This window comes from Hippopotamus amphibius, chromosome 3, assembly GCF_030028045.1.
Source record: "Hippopotamus amphibius kiboko isolate mHipAmp2 chromosome 3, mHipAmp2.hap2, whole genome shotgun sequence".
NCBI classification, from domain to species: domain Eukaryota; kingdom Metazoa; phylum Chordata; class Mammalia; order Artiodactyla; family Hippopotamidae; genus Hippopotamus; species Hippopotamus amphibius.
The window spans coordinates 113,281,761-113,293,980 of NC_080188.1; the positions used below are offsets into that span (position 1 = coordinate 113,281,761).

Genomic DNA, 12,220 nt, shown 5'->3' on the forward strand with positions numbered 1-12,220 from the left:
TCTGATCACTTGAAGGGGAAGGTCAAGTGCTAGAACAGTGGTTACCTAAGCAAAGGGCTATGAGCGGGAAAGTTTCTCCTGCAATGGGAGAATGATAGAAGTATAGACACAGTCTTCATTTGCTTTATTTACTGGGTCTCATACTGAGATTCAGTCCTTTCTTTATTTGAAAAGTGTAGAAGTAATCAACGTCATTGAGGGCTAATCTGCTATAACATACTGAAGAACTCCTTTCCATTAGAGTTCTATAAGTATGGAATCCTTTGGCCCTGATGACCAAGCTTGAACTGGTCTCCAAAGGGGAATTTATTGTAGGATCCCAAAGTGTCTTGAGGAAACAAGAAAATTACTGTGGCTGCCTCTTAGTACAATGAAAAGTAGGAAGTGGAAACTATCAGAGCTCTTAGTCTTTTTTTTTTTTTTTCAAAGCAAGTCCTTTGTTTTTGATTTTTTAAAATTTATTTTTATTTATTGGCTGCGTTGGGTCTTCGTTGCTGCATGCGGGGTTTCTGTAGTTGTGGAGAACAGGGGCTACTCTTCATTTTGGTGCACAGACTTCTCAGTGCAGTGGTTTCTCTTGTTGCACAGCACAGGCTCTAGGCACTCAGGCTTTGGTAGTTGCGGCATGTGGGCTCAGTAGTTGTGGCGCACAGGCTTAGTTGCTCCGCGGCATGTGGGATCTTCCCGGACCAGGGATCGAACCCGTGTCCCCTGCATTGGCAGGCGGATTCTTAACCACTGTGCCACCAGGGAATCCCCAGAGCTCTTAGTCTTTTGTTGCAGATTTTCTTTGAGTAACTACTTCTTTTTTGCCTCTCTCTTGATTTCTCTACTTTGGTCAATCTGGTCTCCTATGCTAAATCTCTTTTACGTGTTGAACTTTGCAATGCTCAGGGAAACATTTGTATTAAACCTCACGTGGGTCAGGTACTCACTTCTGAACAAATCAACTGCAGGTCTTAATAAAATGGTTGTTCCCAAATGGAGGGGCATGGAGGATCAACTTCTCATAAACTCAAGATTGGTTAGAGGGGTTCATTGGCACACAACAATATATTCAATAAAAAAGACATACTTTAGTTATCCTTGACTATGTGGGATGCAAATAAATGCACCCCCCCCCCAAATAAAACACTCATATTAATTTTATTTCTTGGGTGAAAAGGATTTTCATTCACCATTCATAGTCTTGTACTATCATTTATTCATGATCTATTTAATATTTGTTAATGGCCATGGAATTGTGGCAAGGCCCAGGGTTGGTATGAGAAAGTGAGGGAAAGGGAAGGGAAGAGAAAAATATATACTGAGCAACTAATTGGTGATAGATTTCTTATTCATCACCTTATTTAATTTTTACAATACACTCTTGAATTAAGAGTTGTTACATTTGTTTTAGACGTGAGGAAACTGAGGATCTGAGAAATGAAACCATTTACCCTAGGTTTCACAGTGAATTAGTGGTAGAATTGGGATTCAGGCACAAGTCTGACTCTGAGAGCCATTCCTTGTCTATGGTTGTAAACTCTGAACAAAGGGACTCTGAACAAAGTCTCAAAGGATCTATAAGAAAGTGTTTTCTTAATTGCAAAGTGGGATCTTCTATCTAACCATGTTTTTATTCCCTATTTGCTTCCATGAGGCTCAAATGAGACCATGCATGTACCATAAAAATGTGTTCAAAAGCAGTTACTGAGAACTCATCTGGTCTAAACTTTGAACTTGGGGAGAAGTTCAGCAATGAAGAAAACAGACTCTGTCCTGGGGGGTTTTGCAGTCTTGTGTAGGAGTTACAGTTACTTTCCTTTCTTACCAAACCTTTTGCTAGAGAAGATAATATGTGGTTCAGCCTTTTGCTTATACTTGCCTTATACCTGCCTTTGCTCTCTGACTTTGCCATTCCTGGAAATGGGATGCTTGCTAGGAGAAGATTGTTCATGAGGCAGGCAATGTGAGGGAAGAAGAGAGGCAATGTACCATATCCTTCAGAAACTAAGGAATTCATCCTTGAGGAAACATCCTGAAAGGCTTAGTTTGTCTTGAAGCTATTAGAGTACCGGTAAAGCAGGAATAACAAAACCAGTGAATGATTAAGTGGGAAGGCAATTTGCAAATTTGAAATTTGCAAACTCTGTTGTTCTGGTGTGTGCCAAGAAGGAAGACTCTCCTAGGGGGTGACTGGAGTCTCAAGAATGGTAAAGAGGAAGGCTCATTTCTTGAACAGTCCCTTCCCTTGGCCATTTAGAGACTCACTTTTGTCTTACACAACACTCCTCGCTTACTGAGGTGATCAGTCACTCACACATTTAAAAAAAAAAAAAAAAAAAAAAAGACTGTTTAGCTTTATCCACCGGGATCTCCAGATGTATAATCCTTGTCCCAGAGAAAAAAGGCAGTATTGATGGGGGCAAAACTGAGAGGGAAATGATGGTAAACCCAAGCATAAGTGCAGGGTATTAGACTGGGATGAGATTAACTGAAGACCCCCTGGGCCTCTGAGATTCTGTAAGTTAGGATATCAGCGAGCAGTGTGAGACTTCTGGGTTCTAAGGAATGGACTGGAGGTGGGAAGGAGAGAAGAAAGCATGTTGGAATTGCTGGACAGCCAAGTGATTCAGTTATACATCTATGTACATTCTTTTTTCATATTCTTTTCCATTATGGTTTATCGCAGGATATTGAATATAATTTCCTGTGCTATACAGTGGGACCTTGTTGTTTATCCATTCTATATATAATAGTTTGATTCTTCCAACCCCAAACTCCCACTCCATCCCTCCCCTCCCCTTCCTCCCCTTGGCAACCACACATGTACTCTCTATGTCTGTGAGTCTGTTTCTGTATCGTAGATAAGTTCATTTGTATCATATTTTAGATTTCACATATAAGTGATATCATATGGTATTTGTTTTTCCCTTTCTGACTTACTGCACTTAGTATGATAATCTCTAGTTCCACCCATGTTGCTGCAGATTTGCAGTTTTTCTTGTGTGCCTGTGGTACCTGTCAACTGTCTTTCTGTTTGTGGGTACAGTTTGTATATACTGCTGGTGCCTATTAGGATATATTGCTGTGGGGAAAAAATGGACCAAGAGGAGAGGTCCTTTTACCCAGATCTACACACTCAGGAACACCTGGACTCTACCAGTGACCTTTCTGAAAGCTGCTTTCACATCCTTGTTTCTCAGGCTGTAGATGAGAGGGTTCAGCATGGGGATGACCACAGTGTAGAAGACAGACACCACCTTGTCTTCTTCGAGGGATTTGCCTGAACCATTCTGCAGATACGTGAAGATGAGGGTCCCAAAGAAAAGAGCCACAGCAGTGAGGTGAGAGGTACACGTGGAGAAAGCCTTGACCCTGCCACCTGAAGAGTTCACCCTGAAAATGGTCTTGATGATAAGCAGGTAGGAAATCAGGATGACGGAGGCATTGGCCAAAATCACAAAGTTGCCAAAGAAGACAATGGCAATCTCAGCGTTTGTTGTGTCACTGCAAGCGAGCTTCAGCAGGGGTGGGAGGTCACAGAAGAAGAAGTTGATCTGATTGTCATCGCAGAAGGAGAGGGTGAAAGTACATGTGGTACGCAGGATGGCCCCTGCTACACCACAGGCATAGGCTCCCACCACTAAACTCCAGCAGATCCTGGGAGGCATGGCCACAGTGTAGAGCAGTGGGTTGCTGATAGCCACACAGCGATCATAGGCCATCACGGCCAGCAGGAAACACTCTGTGCCTGCACAGATGGTGAAGAAAAAGAACTGAGAGGCACATTGGTCGTAGGAGATGACTGTCTTGCCTGTGGCCAGCGTGGCCAGGATCTGAGGGGTGATGACCGAAGTGTAGCAGGTGTCTAGCAGGGCGAGGTGGCTCAGAAAGAAGTACATTGGGGTGTGGAGGTGGACATCCTCTTGGATCAGAATGATCATCCCCACATTCCCCAGAATGGTGACTAGATAAAAACTCAGGAACACCAGGAAGAGGGGCATCTCCAATTTAGGATAGTCCGTAAAGCCCATGAGGATGAACTCAGTTACTATGGTGAGGTTATTCTTGGCCATGGATTCAACACAGACTGTAGATCTGAGGTTGAGAATGAAATGAAAAAAAAAATCCCCAAATTGAAGAACAGATGTTTTCTCTCTGGTAGAAGTTAGGTTTATATTTCTGGGCAAATGTATAGAGATTGTTTTTGAGAAATCTTGTACCTGGCTGATTCTTCTTGGGCATCCTGCATTTTTGGGAACGGAGCCGTGAGCTGGTCTTTCTAATTCAAATTAACTCTGGTTTGTATTTGGAAATTCCTGTGTAGATAAGAGACACATAGACTCTGAGATGTGGAAATAATCTAAGCAGCATCTGCTCCAATCCCCTTTGCATCCTGGAGCCTCCTCTGCTGCACGCCCTCCACATGCTTCACCGGTTGCCTTGTGAGCATCTGTCTGTGGACAGTTCTACCTGTTAATTCTCTTTTTGGGTCTGGATTCCTCTCTTTATCTTCCACACATTGGCTTTAGTTTTACCCCTTCTGACACAACAGCTCTAATCCTTGCTTCTCAGGAAAGCATTTCAGAAGTTGGAAGACAACAAATCTGTTCTTTATGTGGACTATTCCCTCATATTACCCATTGACATCTATTTTTCTGATTATATAATTCAATGTGTGGTCTAAAATTGCTTAGTCTGATGGTATTAACAGATGCTTAAGGATACAAACTAGCAACTAGTAGATAAGTTCTGGAGATCTAGGGCACAGTAGAGTGATTGTAGTTGAAATACTGTGTTATAAACTTCAAAGTTGCTGGGATATTTGATTGTTCTCACCACAAAAAAGACATGGTAGTTGTAGGACATGATAGAGGTGTTAGCTTATGCTATGGTGGCAATCATACTGCAATATGTAAGTGTATCAAACCAACACATTGTACAACTTAAATTTACACACTGTTATATGTCAGTTATATCTCAACAGCAATAAAAAAGATAACTAAAAGTCTTTTTTGCCACTTTAATCTTTACCACTTTAATCTTGATTGGGGGTCTCCTCTAGCTCTAATCAGGAGTCACTAGAGGGAGGGAGACACTGACATATCATATAAAACATAGCCTCTGGGTATATGCCCAGTAGTGGGATTGCTGTGTCACACAGTAGTTACATTTTTAGTTTTTTAAGGAACCTCCAAACTGTTTTCCATAGTGGCTGTACCAACTTACATTCCCACCAATAGTGCAGCAGAGTTCCTTTTCTCCTCACCCTCTCCAGCATTTATTGTTTCTAGATTTTTTGATGATGGCCATTCTGACCGGTGTGAGGTGATACCTCATTGTGGCTTTGACTTGCATTTTTCTAATGATTAGAGGGAGTCGTGGGAGGGAGGGGATGGGGGATATATGTATAAATAGAGCCGATTCACTTTGGTGTACCTCAAACTGGCACAACAGTGTAAAGCAATTATATTCCAATAAAGAGCTTTAAAAGAAATAAAAAATAAAAATATTCTTTAAAAACAACAACAACAAAAAGAAACATAGCCTCCTTGAGCTGTTCCCTCCACCCCACTCCCGCAGCCTGGTCTGGGGATCAGTTATGTTCTTTGGAAGTTCCTTTTGGTATGGTCAAGATCCATGGCTACCATCTCTAGGACAGACACTAACTAGCTGAATAAAGAAGTTTACTTCCCCTCCCTGGGCTTTATTTTTTTTTCCTGAAAAGTAGCGGGCTGGATGATACGATCATGAAAGTTCTTTTGCTCTCACAATCCATGATTCGTATTCTAGGTATATGGGCTTAATGAGGCCCTTGAAAGAATTTCGTAACATCTGTCTATGTAATGTGTATATGCTAGCTACTAATTACTGAGTATGTTAAGTATTCAGGCAGTACCTCAAGTGATTTATAGTTACTTAAACATAATATTGTGGTGTCTTAGGTCCAAAATAAATCATATTCCCCAGTTCCTGATAAACCATCAATATCAGGAACTGGGCAAGGTCCTTCTTCATATTACTTTATTATTTTTCCTCCTTCTCTCTCCATCCCCAATCCTTCCTCAGCTCCTCATAGAGAGCCACTCTAGTATATGTGAAATATATATCCTCCCATGTTTATCTTTAAAAATATAGTGATTTTAGTGTGCTTTAAAATTTACATACATGATCTTTATTGTGTCTTTCCCCACATACAGCATATCTTTGTGGTTTATCCATTTGTGTGTGTGTGTGTGTGTATGTTTTAATTTTAATTTTTTAAGAACTTTTATTGAGATATTATTGACATATAATAATCTGCATATATTTAAAGTGTACAATTTGATATTTTTTTTCTTATTAATAATGCATATATGGCAATCCCATATCCATGTTTTGTAGGTAAATCTAGTTTGTTATTTCTGACTCTGTTATGGTCTTCTTGTGGGCTTACAGCTCATTTACTTACCCTTGCCCCTAAAAACTTTGGAGTTTTGCATATATTATCTTATTTAATCCTGGAAATAGTCCTTCAAGGGCTGTTATCTTATTTTCTGCTAATGAGGAATTTGGACTTCTGGGAGATTGATTTGTCTAAGGTCACCCAGCTTAATAAGTGGAAGATCTGGGTTCCTAACAATAGTGGTTTGATGGCAAGTTCTGTGCTCTTTGCTATGGATTTGTTTTGCTGCCTCCCTACATTTAACTGCGTGTTTATGATTTATGGAACAAAAGAAATCTCCCTGCAGTTCTTTAGATAATCAGATCCTTCCTACTTTCAAATCATGAGAAAACTTGGTTAATTTCAACATCTTTCTCAACCTCTAATTCTGAAATTGTCATAGTTCATTTTCTGTCCGTGTCATGGTGAGATCCCAGGGTTCCCTCTGATTTAGGGACAAGATAGTTCAAAGCATATGGCCGGAGACGAGGTGGCAGCTCATCTGGGTACAAATGCAGCCACACTGGGTTTGTGCCACAGGAAATATCCAGCTCACACTTTAGCCCTAATCCTTCCAGCAGCCCTGCAAGTTAGGTATAGCCGTGACTATTTGATGGAAGAGTAAAGGGAGGCTCAGAGGTGTTAAGGAGGTTGCCCAACTTCCCACACACCTAGGAAGAAACAGAACCAACATTTGAATCTAGGACTTTCTAACTCCAAATTTGGTGCTCTTTCTGCCACATTGAGCTCTCCTCTTAGCAGAACAGAATTACCTTTTCTTCAGATCCAAGTCTCAGCTTTTAAACATAGCACCTCTATGAGGCAAATACTCAACTTCCAGGAGAGAGGAGGATTACATCTGGATTTGGAGTTTTTTGGTGGCCCACATCTTTTCTACTTCTTCCTTCTTTTTGGGTTAAGACAGACTTAGTTGGGCCATATCCCTCCTTTGGTACGTTCTTGGGAAAATTGCTTAACCAATTAGAATCTCAACATTCTCAATAATAAAATGGGAATATCCACTTTTGAAAACTAAGAATGGGTTTTAACCTAATGCGATGTTTGCTAAATTTCCAGAAAAGCAATTTCCAGAATATTTCCCAGAAGGAAACATTTCAGGACCAGGCTGTCGATGCCAAGTTTTAAAGATATTATTTAAGAAGGAGCTTGGGGTACCAGCAGCTTAGATTGGGTCCAAAATAGAGGGCAGCTGTAGACTCCCTGAACCCAACAGCTTATGAGAGGGAAAACAAAAGTTTGTGGCCAGTTGACATTTTAAAAAATACTAGGGACACTTATGGGTTGACCTTATTACTTGTAATATGTTTTCATTATAATATATAATACAGAAAAATATGCAATCTCTGGAGGAGATGGGGAAAGAAAGACAGTCTTACTCAGGAGGAACGCTTCAGAGAAGAGATATGCTTACTTTAACTTGGAATCTTCTCCCAAAGTCTTCCTTCTCTTTCTTTCAAGGGTTGCGTCCCTTGGGGAGAATGAAGGAGATTAACAAAGTTAACCCTCCTCACCTTATGGGATTGGTGTCTCAAAATATTATTGTCAGCATTTAGTGAGCTCTTGCCCTGAGTCAGTAGCATGCTAAGCACTGGAAAGGCTTTCTTTCATTTAAAGCTGACAATAACAATATGAGAGAGGAATATTTTTCTTTATTACATAGTTGAGGAAACTGAGGCTTAGAAACATTAAATATTTTGCTTGAGGTTTTAGAGCTAGAAAGACAAGATGTTTATATGGCCTCCCTGGTCCCAGAGTTGGGGTGCTGGACCACTGTGCTGTGTACCCTTCCTAATACTGATAGGCATTTATTGAGCATCTACTGTGTACCAGCCAGGATGTTAAATATCCTGCACACATTATCTCGTATAATCCTCACCATGACCCTGTGATAGGGGTAATATTTTGTCCTGGAGGGAAGTAAGACTCCGAATAATTAAGTAACTTGTTCAAGGTCACGTGACTAGTCAATGAAAAAGCCCAGATTCTAATTCGGGTCTCAAAGCCAAAGCTCCAGTACATATGATTAATTCCATCTACAGTATAATTACAGGAAGTTCAGTAATTTAGAGTGAATTCTCTGGTCTAAGCTATGCAGTATGGTTCCCCGCCCTTGCCTCATAAAACCATTCATATTTTCTAAAACTTACCTAGTGACACTCACATAAGGCTGAAAAGATTGCAGCTGTAGGTTTCCAAAAAAACCAAAAAATGACCCAGTCTTATTTGTGTATATTATACAAGAGCAGAAATCTCAGTCTGGACACGGTCCCGTTAGGTGACAAATTTTGATGACACTGGCCAGAATATGCCCAGTTTCATCTTCCCTAGTTTGTGTGATTACTTCAGAGCCAGTACCCTATCAACATTATCAAGGTCACACTGACATCTTACCTGGTGGACCAATCCAGTTGGATTCATCTTAGGTTTGGAATCAAACTAATAGAAGGTCATTTAAGCACTTTGTAGAGAGCAGCTCAGGTTACTCAGATAGATGTATATAGCTGACAGATTTTAGGTTTCTTCCTATTAAGCAAACAATTGGGGTTTTAAAAATACTTCTGGGGATGGTTTTGTGGGAGGGATACAGTAAGCACAGAGATTGTCCCCAAATCATGAATCAGCACCTGGGACAGCCCCCAGGGCTCCCTGGAAAAGGCGGCTGTGTCAGCGAGAACACACTTCAGAAGGGGCTCATTATCTGGTCTCCACGCATCAGAGAGGATAGAAAAACAAATCTTGTGGGATTTCATGGCAACTTCTGAGTCTCGTTAGTCTCAAAGCTCATTTGCAGTTTCTATAAGGAATGAGTTTGGTTCCTCTTTGCCACTGGCCCTCAATGTCCTGCTGTCCCAGTTATGGCAGTGTCAGGACTGGAACTCAACTCTGGGGATTCCTGGTGAAGTTTTCTACACTGCATCCATCCTTAAACCTTATGTCAAGTCTCATCTCAGGGGCTGAAGCCTAGCTGCATCGTCTGCTCAGATTTCATTAAGAGGGATGTTTATTGATTCAGGAGGGAATGAGACTAGGGTGGTCTAAACATGCTTCGAGTCTATATCATGCATATACCACTTTCCTTAAAGATGTATTTCCAGAGTTTCTATGGGCAGTTTCTCTGGCTATTCCAGCCCTTATCTCTTCCTTGGTCTCTGAAACCCACACTCCCTTCATTAGAACCACACAATTTGGCACTTAATTCCATTTGTCTTACATTGTTTATGACTGTTCCTGGGTGGTTAGTCTCACCCCTCCAGCTAGATTATAGGTTTCTGGAGACCCCATCTTACTTCTTTCTAATAACTTGTGTTCTGCTTCAGTAGAATCACTCCTCTGCCCTGTAGGCTTTCAGCCACTCATTAATGTAGGATCAGAACTCTTCCAGTGGGAGGGCTTCAGGGAGGCCATGTGCCCCAGCACTCCAAAGTAACACGGCTGGAATAAAGTGCTTTGATAATTAGCAAGTGTTCAGCCTAGCCAGGGTGGTTTTTGCAATTGCAGATGCCAGATGATGCAAGAAAATATTACGAAGAAGGAAAGAACTCACAGATCAGGACCTCTGGCAGCATGGGGAATTCTATTTTCCAGTGCATTTTGGACAATATTTATGATCATTTCCTGTAATTAAATACTTATTGAAATAACTGTGTGGTAAGAGTATGTGTACAGTATTGCGAATGTTTTCTGGAGTGGTACAGAGGGTAGAGGGACAGTTGGGACAAAGTAGAGAAAACAGAGGGAGAATAAGTCAGTTATGATAATATTCCATTAAACATCCCCTGAAGAACTTGTGAAATGAGTGATTGTAATTATTACTTTTTTCCCTTTGTGACATATTGGGGGGATCTGGGGTGCTTTGATGTATTACACAATTATTATTGTTGTTGTTATTAATATTAAGCCTATAACTTTAGAATTTGGGGAAGAAATGTGTCTTAGGTTGGGTTCCTTAAAAAAAGACCTGTGACAAGGATTTTTGGGCCAGTGCCTCACTGAAGGAGTGATTATTGAAGAAACTTGTAAGGGAGTGAAGGAAGCCGAAAATAGCTGAGCAAGGATGTAGTTTCAGGGGACCTCTTGAGTATGAATTATACTGTGGGCTCAGTTCTGCCTCTAGGCAAGGGATTTGGCCTTTTGCAGGCCGTATCAATTATCTGTTGACTGAGGGCTTCCCCCAAGATGTGGGGATGTGACCCCCTAGGAGTTTCTGGGAGGAGTGGATCCCTTGGCTGAGGGCAATATCCCAGAGAAGGCAGAGGCTATCAGTCATTAGCAGCCAACACTCACAGCAAAACAATATGGTACTGGCATAAAAATAGTCACATAGACCAATGGAAAAGAATAGAGCGTAAAGCTATTATAGATTCCACATATAAGTAATATCATGCACTATTTGTCTTTCTCTGACTTAGCATAATACCCTTAAGGTCCGTCCACATCGCTGCAAATGGCAGGATTTCCTTCCTTCTCATGTCTGAATAATATTCCATTATATACATATCACATATTCTTGCATCCTTATGATCCATATTCTTCATAGAATCTGGAGAAATTGTTTAAAACCTATATTGGATTCTATAACTTCCCTATTAAACCCTTCATTGGCTTCCCATTGCACTTAGGAAAAAAAAACCTAATTTCTTATTCTAGCTTATGAGATCATATGTGATCTGCTTCCTGCATACCTCCCTTCATCTCCTACTGCCTGCTTGCTTCTTTCTTTCTTTCTTCCTTTCTTTCTTCCTTTCTTTCTTCCTTCCTTCCTTCCTTCCTTTCTTTCTTTCTTTCTTTCTTTCTTTCTTTCTTTCTTTCTTTCTTTCTTTCTTTCTTTCTCTTTCTTCTTTCTTTCTTTCTTTCTTTCTTTCTTTCTTTCTTTCTTTCTTTCTTTCTTTCTTTCTTTCTCTCTCTCTCTCTCTCTCTCTCTCTCTTTCTTTCTTTCTTTCTTTCTTTCTTTCTTTCTTTCTTTCTTTCTTTCTTTCTTTCTTTCTTCTTCCCTTTCCCCTTCCCCTTCTTCCTCTTCTTCCTCCTCTTCTTCTTCCTCTTCCTCTTCCCCTTCCTCTCCTTCTCCTTCTCCTTCTTCTTCTTCTTTCTTAGGGAGAAATCAGCCTTGGCTGGACAGATCAGGACAAGAAAGACAGAGAATGCTGAGAATCGACCTGGAGGGGCAAAAGGAAAGTAGCCAACACAAGGATTAGAATTATCTGTGATGTCTGACTTCAGACCTTTTATTCTTTTTCCTGATGTGTCCAAAGATGATAGGAGTGGGATGGGTGGGTGTTTTCTGCATACTCAAGTTAACCTTAAATAAAATTATAAAGGTTATCCAAGGATATTCTTTGGTATCTGAACAGCCCACAAAACTTTTCATTTTTGATGCCCAGTGGTATGAATGCCGTGTACAAGAGCGGGTAGGTGGGATCTAGCTGCTCCAGGAATAGAGGTCTTGGAGAAAATCCCTACAGGGGATGCCCTTGGGTGCCCAGGGGTTTTCTCCCAGCTCACTTCTCCCCTAGATGGCTTACTCAGATTGTGCTTGATGGGAGCAGTGGTGCTTTGGCAGGGGTCAAAGTTTAATGACCACCACTTGCAGGGTATTGTCTTGCTAGGCCAGAGGGTATGGCTGCTTGGCAGCCAGGACACCTCCAGCTTCCCCCAAGCTTAGTTGATAACAGGAGCCCTCCTACTGCCCTTCTAACTGTTCCTTGAGAGCCCAGCTTATTCCTGCCTCAGGGCCTTTGCTCTTGTGGTTCCTGCTGTCTGGAATGTCTTTCACATAAGAAGATGCTCTTGGGT

General features: G+C 41.1%; 1 protein-coding gene across 1 annotated transcript; it reads right to left on the reverse strand.

The window, feature by feature from the left end:
- Window positions 1-3,116: 3,116 nt before the first annotated feature.
- LOC130850201 (olfactory receptor 9I1) lies at window positions 3,117-4,061 on the reverse strand. Its single transcript, XM_057729598.1, has one exon. The coding sequence runs from the start codon at window positions 4,059-4,061 to the stop codon at window positions 3,117-3,119; it is 945 nt and encodes a 314-aa protein (XP_057585581.1).
- Window positions 4,062-12,220: the final 8,159 nt, after the last annotated feature.